At 39.2% G+C, this 18,274-nt stretch overlaps 1 protein-coding gene across 1 annotated transcript in view; it reads right to left on the minus strand.

Annotated features, from left to right (window-relative positions):
• MAP3K15 (mitogen-activated protein kinase kinase kinase 15) overlaps nt 1-18,274 on the minus strand; it is an 84,413-nt gene that overhangs the window by 4,057 nt on the left and 62,082 nt on the right. The window contains exons 15-23 of the mRNA XM_056501102.1: nt 14,618-14,751; nt 13,782-13,909; nt 11,919-12,049; nt 11,542-11,647; nt 8,863-9,020; nt 5,589-5,772; nt 2,932-3,109; nt 2,085-2,259; nt 215-400 (exon numbers count right to left, since the gene is read on the minus strand). Coding sequence (XP_056357077.1) covers nt 215-400; nt 2,085-2,259; nt 2,932-3,109; nt 5,589-5,772; nt 8,863-9,020; nt 11,542-11,647; nt 11,919-12,049; nt 13,782-13,909; nt 14,618-14,751 — 1,380 coding nt within the window. The remainder of the gene's footprint in view (nt 1-214; nt 401-2,084; nt 2,260-2,931; nt 3,110-5,588; nt 5,773-8,862; nt 9,021-11,541; nt 11,648-11,918; nt 12,050-13,781; nt 13,910-14,617; nt 14,752-18,274) is intronic.

The raw sequence follows: 18,274 nt of genomic DNA on the forward strand, positions 1-18,274 counted from the left end.
TTCTACAGTACAAGGAGGGAGAAGAGTGAGGAATAGTGGGGAAACTGCAAACCCCTGGGATGAGCTTTGTCCAGGAGCAAACTGATACAGTGGAAGGTGTCCCTGTCCATGGAAGGGGTTTGGAAATAGATGATCTTTAATGTCTCTTCCAACCTAAACCATTCTGTGATACTTCAAAGAACTCCTCTGCCCCTGCATCAGGAAAGGAACTCACTGCATCCTGGAATCCAAACAGCACCAGATGAATCTGATTGATGGAAGTGCTGTCAAAGTCCAAATCCATTTTTAACTTGGATATTGTAGAAGCCATCACTCTCTGCTCAGGAGAGTGTATGAAGTCCCTTAAAATTCCAATAATCTGCTTGATGTGGTCCACTGAAAGTTGCAGTTCTTCAGAGCTCTGCAGAAAAGATAATGAATATATATCAAATGAATCCCAGAGTAATTAAACATCTATGTAGTAGCATTAATATTTTTAGGGTTACACGGCTTTGTTTATGTATATTTCAGATTGATTAACAGAATCACAGAACTTTTGTTTCTGCAAAGTCTCTAGTTTTAAATCTTTTATTGAAAAAAATTAAAGAGTAATTTCTTTTTTTTCAAAAAACCTTGTAAATCTACTGCTACTGTGGCTGTCACAAAGGGAAGAGGTTCCAAATTATATCTACACATTCCTGCAATGTACTGCAGAGGGCAGCTCTCCTCCATAAAAACAGCAAAATGAGTCACTAAGAGACCAAATTTTTTTAGATGCTCTCCTTTCAATAAGCTCAATCTGGACTTCTATCTAATAATGCAGATATTTAATTTCCTTAGGAAAAAAGTATGCTTATATAGGCATTTTTCACAAGTCTAAAATGACAATGATTCACCAATGTTTATTCTATGATTTTCAGTCCATAACCCCCACAGTTAAAGCCATCCAAATGTCTGTAAGAACAACTTTTATAATTAAAAGGTAAAGGGAGTATTACATAAATTATGGAAAAGAAGTGATTAGAGCAGTGCTACAAAACAGCTGGAAACTGAAACAGGACTTGCTGCTACTAAATAATTCTTCATTGTGGAAAATACTTGGAGCCCTGATTATTTCTGACTCTGAATTTTAATTGTTTGTGAGGCCTCAGTTGTTCTGCAGTTTAAGCTCAGAGCAGCAATGCATCCCAGTTGCTTTGTGTTCTGTAGAGCCCTGCAGGAGTCCCTGTGGTGCAGTTTGCCGGGGAAGGGAGCACAGGCAGCAGCAAACCCTGGGCTGTGCAGAGCTGACCACAGAGCAGCAGGGCTTGACAGCTGAGCCACAAATGTCAACAGCTGGCTGGGGACACCACACCACCAGTCAGCATGCTCTCCCATTTATGGGAGTGCAGCCCAAGTGAAAAACCATAGCTTTAGTAAGAATAAATGATGGGAGAGTGTCACCAAGTGTGCTGGATGCCCAAAAATCACTGACAAGGGGATGAGGAAAAGTCAGATTCACCACAGAGAGGCACATCAGAAGCAGACATTAAGAAGAAAAGGCTGTTACAGGTGTGTGGCAATGTTTGGCTGTGCATCAACCATTTCATGATTTTTTTCTTGCTCCTCTTCACAGTAACTAAACCTCCCACCCAATCTTCTCCTCTCCAAAAAATCTACCTTAGCTTTTTTAAGATTCATGTACTAAGTGCAATCTTGGCACCTAGTTAACAAAAGTTTTAATAAAATTGTTAATCAGGTCTCTACCTTTAAAGCAGAATATACCTCCTACTACTATGTGGTGTTCTAGCTCCATGCCCTTAAAAGCCAAAAGAAAAGACATCATCAAAACCACCCAACACACCAACCTCACCCTCCACAATCCCACATCAAATGCCCAAACCTCTCCCTCATATAAAACCAAGAGCCCATCAGGAGCCAAAAGATGGTGTTTGCTACCCATACACACGACAGCAAACAGCTCACACAGTTACAGGTCCCAGAGAGTAAAGATACTCAGAAGGAACAATCCAAGCACCTTCATTTATTCATTTTCAGAAAAGCAATAATACTTGGCTCATTATTTTCCCTTTGACATGGGAAAAGGTGAGCTGAAGTGAAATTACCTGTGCAATACACTCCTGCAAATTGGAGGCAACTTTATCCTGTTCCTCCTTAAGGATTTTGTAGAGGATCGCGCGGCGCTCACTGTCCTTGCGCAGCAGGAACAGCCCCGAGTCCTTGTCCTCCACGGAAGGCAAGGAGCTCCTGTCCTCCGAGGCTGAGCCCTCATCAGGGACACTGTGGCAGCCACCAGCACAGGCACAAGAGAGACCTCAGCATTAGCACGGCACCAGGACTGCCAGAAGGGAGCAAGGACACTTCTGGGGTTAAAAACTCGGTTCAAACTACAGCAGCAGATTGATCAGACTGGTAAATGCTAATTTTGAGACAGAAGATGGCTCAGACCCTCTGCTGACTCAAAACCCACATGACTGATTTCCCCCTGCTAAGAAGTTGGCATTAATGACAGTTTTGGGGAGGAAAGCTGAAACTACTAATTTCTTTCTGGACCCATACTGTGACACACTAATTTGAAAGCATTGCTTTGTACTTTGGGAGAAGCAGAATTGTATTTATGCTTCCCTTTTTCTCCATTTTGTCATGAGTACATGGAAGGGTCAAACCCTCACTTAACTTCTAAACCCATATCCACTCAATCAGCAAGACCACTGACATTTTCTCACAGAAGGAAGGAAAGTGTATAAGTACATGGGAACCTTAAAGGAGAGGAATGATTGTTCCTAATTAAATATAGACAATATTTACATTAACTGGTAATCTATGCAATTTACTGACTAAGACAGATGCTTACCTAACGATTATGTGAAAAAATTGCCCTCAGGTAAAATAAAATGTGAATTAAAGCCACAGAATCCCTCAAGGTTGTTGAGTGAGAAGCAAATATTTTACCTGAGTAAATGAGAAATGGGATGCTTTGTCTGAATCTCTGAAATGGATCTCCTTGACCTTTCGAAAAACACATCATGCTGCACATCAGAGTCTGGTGAGACAGAGCCGTGCTCACTGCTGCTACTGCCAGCCTGCTCCCCCTGCACTGGCAGTGGGAGGGATGTGGTCCGATTATAATCTAGGAACAGACAGGGGAAAACCTGTGACAGAACTAGGCCAAAAAGGGCAACATGTTTTCAACAGCTGTGATCATCTTCACTGATATCAAGACCTCATTTTGCAAAATGGCTGAGAGAGAAGTAATCTTGTTGATGAAAAGCAGTAACGCAGTTCAAAATCATTGCATGCAGAAGCAATAAAAAGTTTTAACAAGTTAACTGCTAAACCCAAAGACATCACAAATACTCACAGGAAATGGCATTTTGTTACCTTCTCTCACACATACAGGTAATCCCCCTTGGTGCTGGTCTCACAAAGTGGCTCAAATGGATATAAGCAGTTTAAAGAGCTTGAATTGAACCAAGAGATTCAATTGCTGCTCCACCCCAGCCCTCTCTCTAAGCAGAGAGCACTCTACTCTACATGCCCTCCTCACCTTAGTGTTAATCGGCATCAAATTGCATCCTCCACACCTGAGATATCTGACTCACTAATACGTGCCCCTGCCCTTAGCAAGGACTCTCCCTCTCAGCACTGGCCTGAAAGAAATCTCTTTTTGCTTTCCAATTCCTTTTGAAAGTAAGAAAAAAAAAATCTAAAAACCCAAAAAAACAAAGCAAGCCAAAAAACCCAACACAGATGTTGAGAGTGTGCTGTAATCCTGATTGCCAGTTTGCAGCTGTGTGGCAGGAAAGGTAAAGAAGTTTTCTCAACCCAAGGTGAACCTGCCCATGGAGCTAAAATATGACAAAAGCTTTTGATGCTTGTCACTACAAATCCTTGGAGTTGAGGGAGGAAGAGAGCTAGAAATTGAAAGTTGTTCAGAAAGCACTGACACACTCCATGGCACTATCTGACATTCAAATGGCTGAGGTTAAACAGTCACAGAAATTAAACAATATATGTCACCTCACAAAACCTGGTGCAAGGCATCTCAATAAGACAGAAAATTGAGAATTGCTGTCCCAAGAGTAAGGGATTTGTTCTGGGCTGCCTTTATTATTGGAAAGAAAAAAGAGATAGGGATTGGATGGAAAATGGGACCAAAGCTGAAGAAATTTGAGGTGAAAGAAACAATAGAGGAAGAAGATGGTGAAATGCTGCAGCTGGGACTGTGGAACTGCTGGGCCAGGACTTGCCTTGAGCCACCAAACTCCACCTGGGGATGGCTGCAGTAGCCAGCACAGCTCTCCCCAGCTCTGGCATGGAGAATCTCACACTCAGCTGCCATCAGGTGCCTTTCCCTCTCCCCACCCAATGCTCTGCCCACTCTGCTCATGTCCACGGCCAGCACTGAGCTCACTCCCTGCAGCACCAGCCCCATAACCTCACCAATGGGGGGGGGGAGGGAGAGGGAGAGGGAGAGGGAGAAGAGAAGAGAGAAGAGAAGGCAGGAGGAGGGAGGGGTGCTCCTCCCCTGATATTTGACAAAGAGCCTGTTGCTCCCAAGGCTGCTAACAAGGCAAACTCCACACTTTCTAACATCATGCAATTTCTCCTGGAAGACATCCTCAAGAAAGAGCTGAAAGGCCTCAAGAGAAGATGATTGTTGTGGGACAGAAAGCTACAGCATGCCAACAGCTCCTGCTTGCCACTGCCCTGGCTGAGCAGTAGGAGCTCTCCTATTATCCCAGTGTCACTGCAGGGACTAGAGTTCAGTTCTCAGCACCCCTCAGGACAACTGCTGATGCCCATTTCCTTGATGAAACCAATTCAGCTAGATGGTATAAATTCCTTGCTACCTGTGCCCTGCAGAATTCCATTCTTTCAAAAGTTATTTGTTGAGAGGGGAAAAGCTCAAATAGGAAGAACTTCAGCTTGCATTGGGAGTGTGTGTGTGTGCAGAGAGGTGAAAGAAGCAGCAAGACCAATGGCTTTCCCTGTTTTGAAAAAGACAGTTCCCTCATATGATTTATTTGGCAGGTCTATATTAAGGTTCCTTATCTTATCACTGAGGAAGTGACCGATATATTTTGGGGGAAGGGAAGAACAAACATGGTATGCAGATAAAAGAAAACAACCCACTAAATAGCTACTTCAGCACCTTTGTGCCAAATTTCAGTGTTATGTATCACTGACCCAAACACCTAACACATCCCACATTTTCAGGTATCAAACATCTACTCTATGAAACTAAGACCTCTGAAGTCTATATAATTGTGAATCTAAAATGCAGAACTGCTTTGGAAAGTCTTTGTCAAATGTCACTCTTCTAATTTTAATTTACTACAAATGAGGCATTTATTTCTGGGGAGAGGAAAAATGACCTTGGGAGGTTTTAGCAAGCAAAGTACAAAATAATCAAGGCACTTTATTTTCTGGGAATCATTAAATTTAAATACCTATAATCACAAATCACAGACATTTTCAATAGCTGAGTTCCTGCTGTTTTTCTGGCAGAAGAAATGTCCTTCGTAAAAGAAAATGATTAATGATTCCAATCTTTTATATAACATTTAATGATAACATTGACTTGGATTTGGCTGATAATTCTTTACCTGAAGGCTTGAATGCAATTTTGCTTTTCTTGCCCTTGTTCACTTGCTTCAGGAAAGAATCTCTTAGCAAATCAGATGCTGTAACACGTTTGCTAGGATCAGGTTCAAAACAGAGCAAAACAAAGGCCTTTGTTTCAGCAGACACTGATTCTGGAATTTCAGGATGAATCTTAAACATCCCAACCTGCAAGTAAAACACAAATAGTAATTATTTTTATGAAACAACTTCAAGGAAACCATGGGCCAAAACTCTTATAATACAGTCGCTCACACTTCTCCCAACTCTCATAGAAAAGAGTGATCCAGGTACCCACATAAAGCAGTGAAGTGACAACAAGGTTCTAATCCTGTTTTATTTCATGGCAAACATGGTGTAAATATCAATGTCAAATTACACACATGTCAAGGTATGGATGTATCTAATCATCTTTTTTCAGGCAATCTTGGGATCTGGGCTTTATTGACACCAAGTGCTTCATATACTCCTTCCCTGACAAGCCACAAACCCCTCCAGCTAATGCACAAGCTGCTCATCACCCCTGCTCAGAGCTGTGTCCCTCAGCTGCAGACTCCTCCAGCACATTTGTGCCCAAGAACAGCAATAATTTCCTCCTCTAGCACCGACAGCCTGGGGCTGCACCTGTTCTGCTCCTGCCACTGCCAAATCTCCTTGCACAAATAAACACAACGACCTTGCCAGACCTTGTCACCACCCCCACTCTCGGGCCAGATGTCTTCCCTAGTCTTTCAGTGTTATTTAATTGAAAATCACATGATGTCCAAAGGTTTAACAAGATCCTTATTAAATCATTCTTTAAGTAATGACTCTTATTTTAAGTCATTACTTAAAAGAGTCTCTTTTAAGACTCTAAGTAATGAAAAATGTGCTCCTACAGGTTGCCCCCCAGTGATTTTTCCAGCTCCTCACTGCCTCCTTATTCTCTAATGTCAATCTGGTGGAACTGTTTGGAAGCCAGAGCTGTATAACCTGTATGCACTGTATGCACATGCCTGGAGAGATTATGGTTTGTAGTCTCAGCATCTTTACACAAAACACATCCGGGAGAACAAGCACAAAGATAGTGCCCACAAGGGAGACAGCAGCCCAGCAGTTAAACAAGTGCCATCTGCTTTCAAATAATCTCATTACAGAGCTGCATTAACACACTGTGGCACCATTAGGCACTCACAATACTGGTTCAGCTTCAATACAAGCTGAAGCGAAAATCGCTGAGCAGTCCTGCTTCTGTTTGAATGACAGTCCAGTAATAAAATGCTAATAGGGCTTTAAGGCCTCCCAAACCATGACCCCAAGCACATTCAAGACTCAGTGTCACAAACTGGCAGCACTCTGGTGCCAGGTTTCATTCTTATGCACTAAGCAGAAATCTAGGAAAATTCCAAACCAGGACCAGGAAGTTTGAAAGCTTGTCTCTGATCTTATCTCAGTCTCTGTTGTTCAAGGGGAATAAGTTTCGTCACAACCACCTGCAAATTCTGTGGCAACGCCAGTGTACTTTGTCTCCACTGAATGTCATTTGTTTGTGCCCTTTCACATAGACACAGATGCACTCATTCTGAGCTCGCAGAACAAGCACCATGAAATGCACACCCAGCCAGGACCTATCCAGTCCTTGGCTTACTACAGCCCCTTTTCTCTACTTTGTACAACTCTGGTCATTGGCAATTTCTGAAGTGACTGCACAGGGAGACAGACCTTCCTCTTCCCACCTGCCCTATGCACAACATTTATGTGTGGAGGTGGGGACCTCAAAAGTTCAATATTCCAAGTTTTCCAGACATTTTTTTTTACATGCTTGCCCAGTCAGCCTGCTTGAAATCCAGCTTTCAGCTTACTTTCATTACACAGAAAAAGAAAGCATGGTTTTCAACCTATGGTGCCTAGCAAGACACAGTTCCAAACATGTCCCAGCAGAGCCAAGAAACAGAAACAAAACCAAATGCCTGCCTGTAGTGCATTAACATATTCTGCAATAAGAATGCTAAAAACTTTCAATAAACTCTTCTTTACAATATGTACCTCACTGAACAGTTCAACTACATGCCAGATACATAAGGTGAAAAGGTATCTGCCAGTAGAATAGTATCTGACATTTACAGTGATATGGAAAGCAGCTTCTTCTGAGGTATGCCACAAGTTGACAGCACCAAGGTGACCTATTATACCACTGAAATAACTTTATCAAAACCCATAATCATGCCTTTGTTTGCCTTTTAGCAGTGGTGCATGGGACAACTCACATGCCTGGTGTGACATATGGCACTACAAGTCACACTGAACTGAGCCCAGATTTCTATACCTATTGGTAAAGATCTAATTTGGACACCATGGTTGCATTAATGATGATAATAATGCTCAAATACTGGCTTTCAACAAGATACATGAAAAAATTACCTCATTGGTAATTTAAAGCAGTTTGCTGTGTTATGGATGGGATATTCTCCTCTCTATAAGAATGAGAATTCTCAAGCATAACTAACTGAAAACTTAAGTGTTTTACTAAATGTCTACTGCAAGCCAATGGAAGAAACAAAAATTTTCAGTCTATTTATTCATTGTATCATAGTTGTTACATTCCTGTTAGTTACAGAGGTAGAACAGTACCTTTTAAAAACTTTTATTATCAAAACTATCTGAAGAATTCTCAAGTGTTAATTTTTGCATTTGAAAACAATTACACCAAGAGAAACAATGTAATAGAGACAACAGATTACTGAAGAGGTAGCTATGACCTGAAGGACTTGGAATGCAAAATACAGAGTATTTTACTTCTGTAATACATACTGAAAATCCTGGAAAGCTATTCCCCAGCCCTTTTCCACCACATCTTCCTGCATCCATGTTTCAGAGACTGGGCTTTGGGAAGAAGCTTACAAAACTAAAAGAGCAGAAATAACTTGTTTGTCATTATTGGGGAGACCGGTTACAAGAAAGAAATCATAAACCAAGAGCAGAAGATGAAAAAGGTAGCACAGAGGATATTAGTTTTCATAAGTCTTCACCCATTTTTTCAGATTGCTGCTCTGAGTCATGACCTATTTCCAGGACAAAAATAACTGATTACCCCCTAGAGCAATACAGCTTAGAGAAAGAAAGGATCTTTCAGTGAGAGTTAAAAGCACAGGTCAGACTAGGGCTTTTTGCAAAAAAAAACCCGAAAACCATTTAACACAATGTTATTACCAATTAATATTATGAAATTAAGCTATGTTTGAAAATTCATCAACTCTAAAGCAAAAAAGTTGTATTTACTTTAAACATTGCAGCTTGAGGCTCCCCCAGCTCATGAAATGGAGGTTTGCCTGTTGCCATCTCAATAATGGTACAGCCCAGGGACCAGATGTCAGCTGGAGCACCATATCCTCGTGGTCCTTTATCGATGATTTCTGGAGCCATGTACTGCAAGGTTCCTGCTCAGGACGAAAAGAGCAGTCAAGTGTATATTCTTCATTCTTATTAAGGAAGATTAACATAACACTCAGCAAGGCAAAAATTGTCAAATGCAACCTGTATAGCCAAATACCTTATTTCCTATACCAGCACTGAAAACTAGACAAAACCTTATGTTATAGCATCTTTTTTTATAACTATCTTTTTGCCCCTTCTTTCTAACATAAGATTTCAAACTGCTGAAAGTCTATTCACCACATAATCCAGTAGCTTCCTCAGGAAATAAAATTATACCAAATGTTTGCAGACACCAACTTTTAAAGATTATGCATGTAAGAGATGGCAAAATCTATGAAGTGACAGATAGTCTTCATGAGAATAATTTTTCATATTTAACCCCAATGAAGAGAACAGTAGTGAAAGGGAATTTCAAACAGTTAGTTTGAAAAAAAACTATTTTTGCAAATATAGGGCAATAAACAAGGCAACCCATCATACTTTGTCTAGAATCCCAGGATGTCTTGGATGTGCTTAGGATCCAAGGTAAGCACAAAACAAACAAACGAAAGAGACAAAACCAAAAAAAAACAAAAAAACAAAACAACAACAAAAAACCCACAAAAAACCAAAACAAAACAAAAAACCAAAAAAAACCAAAAAACCAAACAAAAAAACCCACCAAAAAACCCCAAAAAAATCCCCACCAAAAACAACAAAAAACTACCAACCAACCAACAAAAAAAACAAAACAAACAAAGAAACCATCAAAAAACCCAGCCCAACTAACCAACCAATAAGATCTTACCTGTAGACAATCTGAGTGTAATACTCTACTAATACTGATAAAGAACAGTACAGTAAAAAATTAACTAAAAGATGGTCAATTTGGTATCACTGTTATTGAACCATTAACACAGCTAACAAGGTCTTTACAGGAAGAGTCCACACCACCAGCAGCAGAAAGCTCTGTATGTTCAGAGGGTTTTGAACACTTACAGCTCTTTCTCCATCTGAATTTCTATCAGCTCTGTTATGACATCTTTAAATCAAATTATTTTTCTTAGGAATGCAATAAAACTACACTGCAGAAGAGCTGTGAACTATCAAGTAATGGACATATGGTGAAGGGTATCATATGTTCATTGAATGGACTGCTGCAGAATGCAAGTTCAAAAGCCACAGCTTTGCCCTCAGGCTGTGTGTCTTGAATGGAGGGATGTAATGTTTAAACCACCAGAAGGAGGATTCTTCAAACCACGTGATTTTATCACATAATGCCTAAAATCTATGGTTTATGTACTGAGTTATAGAACAAAACCAAATTGCTAAAGACCTTTTAAGGTCTTCTGGGGTATAGCTACCTGCTTACTGATTTAAATCCAAAGTGAGAACTTAAGTATTTATTAATGTGGCAGATTACATCTCAAAGGAACAAACAGGGCTGAAAAATTACAAGAGAACAAAGAAGAAGGGCAGGAGTTACCTCCTTTTATTACAGTATGGTGACTTTTCTTAAGATATCATTTCTCCATATATCACCCCTACTAACAATCAGTTGCTAAAAAGTCACTGAGGAGTATATGAAATACAGGCAAAGAGAATGATAATGAATAATAATGAGATAATGAGTAAAAATAATTGAGAAAGGTAAGTTACTTCAGAACCTTAACTTTATTTTCATGGCTTCCATTGTAAGAAAGCTGGAGAAACTTCAGACTCACCACCAGAGAGGTAAAGGGAAATCTTGATTTTCACTTCAGTGAAGGTTGTTATCTTTTGTCTTCCCCTCTGAAGCCTTCTACGACTAATGGCTTTGTCTGTGTACCATTTATTTAAAGTGCAGGCAAGTAAGAAGCTTGTGATATCAGCCTTTGCCTAAGGCCATATAACAAGCAAGAACACCATGTTACTCACATATGTGACTACATATTCATATTTGAATGTGGAGTTTCCCCTTTTGCTCAGCAATTTTTGTTTTCCCTGAATATTACAAGTCTTTAAAACCTTGTTGTATTGAAAGCTATTCTGTAACACATCAGCCTAAAATTTCCATGTAAACTGTTGATTTCACTGTTGTTAGCCAGTTGGTTGGGTTTCATAATTAATACCTCAAAACTGAAAGTGTGCATAAGTTTGAGTTTGGTCTTCTGCACTTTTAAACATACATCTAGAAAGTGTGCATGTGTAAGTTACTAATATCAAGATTGTTAAATGAAAAAGTTGCTAAATTCAAGTATTTCCAGATATAATTGCAACAATCAATTGCTACTCAATGAACACTTTGAAGAAAAACTTTTACCCCCAAAAAGTAAAATGGAAGAGACTTATATTAAAAAAAAAAAAAAAAAAAAAAGAAAAAAAAAAAAAAAAAAAAAAGTCAAGAAAGCTACCAAGCCTGTGTTTATGGTGATCACACTCCCATTTACTCTCCCCTGCAAAGAGAGACCCAATAGTGTTTCCATCACTAAGCCAAAGAGTCTCTTGGCTCAAATGCTAAACCTGTCCTGAAAACCCTTATAAACTCTGCTAGATTAACCTTACCTGTAAATGTTTCAGTGCATGGATTGATTCCTGCCAGCCGTTTGGAAGTGCCAAAATCTGATATCTTAACCACTCCACTGTAGGTGTTCACCAGAACATTGTCCCCCTGTGGTTTGGACAGGAGAGGGAAGGAGGAGAGGGAGGCAGCAAACAGGGAGGGAAGACAGATAAATACAGATTCTCAATCTCAATACTCCTTCAAATTTGCACTTATTTTTGCTACAAAGCAGTATTCCAGGAGCACCAGGAGAAGGAATTGGTTTATGCTTTCCTTTTCTTTTCAGCTTCCATGAAATCCTATTAAAAATTCTGCTTCAAAACTAACTGGAGTAAAGATAGAAAGCAAATCAAACAAGACACAGAAAAGGAAAAGTTACCTTTATATCTCTGTGTACAATCTGGTTCTCATGGAGATACTTGAGTCCTTCCAGAATCTGCTTGGTATAAAATTTAATTGTAGGTTCTTTCATTGGGCCCCACTTAGATCTTAAGAGAGCTGAGAGGCTGCCTACAGGAGTTTAAGAAGAAACTGTATCAAGATAGTGAAATTCCAAAATTAACATGAAACAGGTAAGTCTGAATGAAGCCTTTGCTCAAAATCCTAATATAAAACAAAAGCAGTACCCATGACAAAGCCAAATTCTTGCTAGATCACTCACAGCAAATAACCTGCTGCTGCTCTGGACAGGTTATTTCTTAGTTGCCAGGTCAGGTTCTACTCCCACAACAAGAATAAACATTCTGACAGAGCTGGATCCCTCAGTTCACTGTAACAACTGCTGAGACTACAACTAGCACCCATGTAGCCCTTAATGAAACAAGGACTGAAAGTAACACTGTAATAAAACAAGGACTAAAGGTAACACTGTACTGTGTTGTACATTGTACTTCATGAACCACAGGTATGGGCAAAGACAAGCTGATTTTGTTGAGGCAAGGAGGGTAGAACCCAAAACAGGAAAAGCCTTCTCTTTTAAAAATATGGGATCAATTTCTGGCAGAGACAAGAAAGAAAGCTCCTGAAAAAACCTCCTGAAAGGATGTTCAGAATAGAAGATCTACACATCTCCAATTCTAATAAAACTAATCTTTAAATAACACAAATATTTAAATCATGAGGCAAAATACAGTTATTCAGCACAGAATAAACTAAATACAGTACTTCTACTTAAGGCCAGAAAAATTCAGCTAAAGGAACTTTCAGTTCACACCAAGTAAAGTAAAGTTTCATCAAAGAATCTTGCATAATCTCAACAGCTGGTTCCTTTTTAAGACTGGCTACAGAGTTTAAAATATCTAAATTGGTTCAGTAATATCTTGCCATTAGCAACCAATCACAGCACACTTTACTGTGCATATATGAACAGGAAACACCAGCTGACACTGTTAACAAGTGTGGGAAAACAAGTGGAAGTGTTGGTGTAATGTCACCACACCTGCATGCATCATGCAGGTTAAAGTGTCTCAGCTGTCAGGTGAGAAGGTCACAAGGATTCAAAAACTGAATAATTTCCCTACATTGTCCTGGATGCCCTGGATGTATTTAATTATACTTTGAATGTTTGTCTGGACCTTTCTTAGAAAACTGAAACTTTTCCCCCCATTTTTCTTACCTCTGTTTTTACTTTGCAAATTAAATTAGAGCAAAATTTAACACTCATTCTGACACATCGTTGACACTGAAGAGTGAAATAGCAAAATGAAAATGGAAACAACATAGAGAGGTTACAAAGAGATTTCACATCCTCTTCCTCAGCGGAGAAGGCAGGAGGAGTGAAACTGGAAATTATGAGCATAGTACTCATCTCACTTTTATCTCTAATCTACCTAGAGAGTAGCAGTCCTTTGTACATAGCAGTTATAAACCAGCACTTAATTGTTCTATCAGTATTACTGCTCAAAGAGAAACTTACACTGCAAGTTCATCATTCAGACACTTGAGCTCAATGGACTATACAGCTCTAACTCCACTATTTTATAACACATGGGTATTTGCAACCAAATACTTATTCATAACTTCTCTCTAGGTTTAGAACTACTACAGAAAGGGGAGAGGGTACTGGGACCCATACTCCTCAAATTTACTCTTTCTATGAGAAAAATGACTTATACAGTCAAGACCCCAACAGAAAAGCCATACAGAGTGCACAAACACATTAAGTGCTTATCTACTGACTTTCAGTCAGCTTGGAGTCCCAAATGCTTTTCCTTTGGCAGACCAAACTCAGCAGGATACAAACCTCCTGGCACCTGCTCCATAAAAATCTTAATGTATCCATTTTCTGAAACAGATCCAAGATACTGGACAATGTTCCGATGCTTTAAATATTTGTGCAGTGCTATCTCTTCATGAAGAGGTTGAGAATACCTATTAAAAAAAAACAAAACAAAACAAAACCAAAAAACAAACCAAACACACAAACAAACATAAAAAAGACCCAAAACCCCACAACAACAACAACAACAACAATAAAAAAAAAAGGACTAGTTCATCATGCAGGAAAAGGTTCTGGGCTATGCTTAAATACTAGCTTGACAACAGAATGGATTTTCGGGATACAACTCCAATTTCCAGCAAACGTCTTGTCCACAACCTTAAAATGCAGCATGATTCACTGCCTATTTCGAAAAAGTACAGAGACAGATCTCAGAGGAACCCTGGTGGAGAAACATGCCCTCCAAGAATTTATATGTGTCTACTGTATCAATACATAGCACTGGTTTTGACTCCAGAGATCCTCTCATGGTTTTTACCCTCCCCTAAAAGAATACAAATGAGATACAACTGCAACCTAAAACCAAATGTATATAAAGATAAACAAGATAAACAAAGACATACATACAGATTATTAAACTGTCATATTTATGATACATAACATATATTTTCCCCCCAGATAAAAAGTCTTTATTCTCAAAAAGGTACTTTTGCATAGTAGGAGGAAATAGTAATTGAATTTCAGTATATTGGGATTTTATAAACTAACCACGCAGAAACACATGCTATGAAGAGCCAAGTTTTCAAAATACAACTGCATTTTTGTTCACAGTGTGTATACAACAATGAACAAGGTCTTACCTGCTGTCTCTCTCAGGTATTTCTTTGATGGCTATTCGGACCTGGTTGCTAAGGTCTCTTCCAGCATAAACTATTCCATAAGTACCTTTCCCTAGAACTACCCTGTCACCATTCTCATCATAATCATATTCATACTGCAAGCAGAAAAGATAAACAGAGCAGCACAGAAATTGTTATCACTAACATTTGACATTGGGGAGCCTTAACCCCAGTTTAGCACAGCACAGAGGGGTTGCTGCAGTGCAGCTGTAGGACAACCAGCCTGGTGCCTTACACAACCTCTGAAATTTCCCTCTTACTTGCTTTGTAATGCAATCTTCCTTAACCAACTTTGAGAAAGATGCATTCATCCAAACAAGGAACACATCAATAAACCAAATTCAATGAAACAGTACTGTCAAAAGAACCAGTCCATGTATCATCTCTAAGAACTGCTGACCGAGCCTTCTGAACATGTAAATATATGGAACATAAGCTAAAACTTTGAAACCAGTGGTTTCATGAATAGATAAAAGTAACCAGACCATACAGTCATCTCAGACATCCCCTCTCATTATGAGATTTTTCCAAAGGGCAGAAAATAATATTATTCTTGTAAAAAAGATATTAAATATAATGGTCATTTCCACTGCTGCTGAAATGTGTTGGGCCATATTTCCAGCTGAATAACTTGATGCTGGTTCACTGACTTCAGTTAAGCTGCACTAATTTACACCACCTCATATAGTGACCTTGTGACAGAACTATCCTACTCTAAAGGAGTGAATGATGCTTAATGAAAGTGCACCCCAGACTTTACATAAAACCAAATTTCTTAGGGAAGTTGGGTTGAACAGCACACCCATTACTCAAATCAAGGAACTTATAAAGGATGAAAGGAACTGGACAATTTCATAGTCTCAGATATTGTCAGAAGTACACAGATCTCCCCTAGTAACTTCCCACATCCAAGATGATGTCTTAACTGCAGAGTATTCTCCGTGGCCACATGTGATTTCCCTACTGAAAAACCAAACAACAAAACTTTGTAAAATGGCTGTAACTACTGACTTTTCTGTCAATGGTGTCTTTTTCTGCAGTGTCCAATGTGACTATCTGGCACAGAAACCAGCCTTGGAGTATTTCTTTCATGAGCCTCCCCAGTTCACATTGCAGCTCTGCTGCTGCAGTGTCCATGTGTCACTGACACTCCTTCTCTTCACCTCGGCAAAGACAGCAAGTTTCATGCTGCTGTATGGAATGTGCTAAAGGAAACCCGTCTGTTGCTTATCCTAACAGCATATTCTGCTCAGTGGAACTAAACTGGAGCAAGCACAGCTTTAGCACAGCTCCATTTACTGCATTTCAGCACTTCACAGTTCACAACATAATCTCGTTACATGATAGGCATAACTGACCCAAAACGCCATATGCAAAACTTGTCAGGTTCTTTGGTAGGAGCACATCCAGCTTTCACAGCTATCACATGACATAAAACTGCAGAAAAAAGACAGCAGTCACATTGCTGAATTTAAGATTGACAGCAAACTCATCTGCAACACACTGGTCCTGAGCCAGCCCTTTAATTACAGTGGAGAAACTTATGTTCTCCAGACTGGGTCCCATGATACACGTAAATTGTTGGGATTTTGAGTTCAATGCTAGTTAGTAGACAGTTTAATAGACTTGTATATACTTGATGTCACTTTTCATTTGCCTATTCTAGACCCAACAGCTACAAATATTGAATAAACCACTGTTGGTTTCCAAAAATCTGAGTAAGTGACCAATGTCTGTGAAATCCAGCCAGTAGGTACAAGTAAACAAGTGTTCATATCTGACCTTCTGTAGGGCAGAGTGTTCTCCAGAATATCCTATTTGGGGTACAGCAGGTACTCTTAAAGTGATAGGAACATCTTCATATCAATATATGGAAGTGAAAACCCAAAGCTGAAGGAACTGCAAAACTCACACTCCTTCATAACACTTCCTAGCTGTAAAATTAGACTTCCATTTATATATAAAATATACAACCCCTTGCAACAACATTCTTATAAGGATTCTGACTGAAATCAGATTTTATTCCCCCAGACTTTACAAGAGGTTTTTTCTTCTTCCTCAGATATAAACAGCTGTTTTATTAACAGTAAGGACTGTTTTCTCTGTATTAGTGGAGACCATCAAACAAAGCTGCATTCTCCTCATTTTCACTTCTTAAATGTAAGATCTCAAGCTTCAGAAAGGCATTAAGTGTCTTTCTTCATTTATACACTAAACTAGTTATTTCTTCCCTTCAGAAATCCTGATTTTTGTTTTAGTGTCCTACCCCAAGACAGTAAGCATAAAGTAACAATGGTGAAAACTTCAAGTTAGGTAGAATGATACAGCTCAAAGATTTGAAATACATTTCTATAGTCACATCTCCATGTGTCATTCATTCATGCAGGACTGCTTCCTGCTATGCATTTTCCAGTGATTTTTTCAGTTTAGTTTTTGAAAGGCTCAAGCCATGATGAGCTCAGATCCTCTGAGAGACTGTTACACAGCTGAACAGACTGTGTTGTGTGGAGATAGTCCTGCTCTTAGCTGAGTACATAATTATGTAATATAAAGATCTGCAGCTATAGCTAATACCCTATCTGTACCAAGGCAGAGCCCTGAAGCTGTGTCAAGACCACAGATGTATGTATTAAACTGGGCTTAACAGATGTGTGAATTTGTCCTTCATGCTTGAGGAAAGAATTCTGAGGCCACACAAACTCCAGTGCACAAACTCATCTTTCCCACTACATGCAGCTACATTTAACAGTACAGCAGAGAGCTCTATATTTTCTTTTTCCTCCTCTAAAGCCTCAAGTCCTACAAAAGCTCACTATCATGAAGAGTGGCTTGGAGTTGTCAGCCTAAGAGAATTGCTGGAATGAGACACAGTCAGAAAGACACCCAGCTCAAACAAGCCACAGGAGGGTCTTCATGCTCATTTAATCAGATTGATTAAATTTAATTGTCCACAAATAAAACTTCCAACCTACCTTCTATGGCAGCTTTTCAGATTTTGAAACAAATAAAAAGAAGAATAAATACAGGGTATGTATTTAATGCTACAAATGTGGACATCAGCTATGAGTCACTTTCTCTTATGAAGACATGGACTCATCTATCCCAACCTGAGGCCACATGAGATGTGAATAACCCTTTCCAAGTTGGTGGTTTTTCATTTTTTCCTCTCTGTACTAATTATAAAGAAAGCCTACAGCTACTGGATTCCTAACATGCATGTTACAGTGAGAAGAAAAAAGCACAATGCATTAACCTGATCCTAAATACCTACAATATCTCTGGGACAGAAGCCTATCAAATGAAATTACCTGGAGTAGTAAATGGTATCAGCCACCAGGTAGAAAAACTAAAGTACCTTTGTAAATGGCTTTTTCTTAGCATTTATTTAATATTTTATCTCTTTAATCCACTTGAGCCAGCTGATAACAGTTGATTCTTCTACAAACAGTAACACATTTCATTATTATACATTTAACAGTACTAACAGGCTCATTTAATAAAAAATGTGCGTTTTTTTCAAATGAATGCAAACCTCATGTACAAATAATTTTGAAAGAATTTAAATTTCATACGCAATTAAGGAGTTTAAAATGCTATTTATCTTCCTATTATACTGAT

This window comes from Oenanthe melanoleuca, chromosome 1, assembly GCF_029582105.1.
Source record: "Oenanthe melanoleuca isolate GR-GAL-2019-014 chromosome 1, OMel1.0, whole genome shotgun sequence".
NCBI lineage: Eukaryota > Metazoa > Chordata > Aves > Passeriformes > Muscicapidae > Oenanthe > Oenanthe melanoleuca.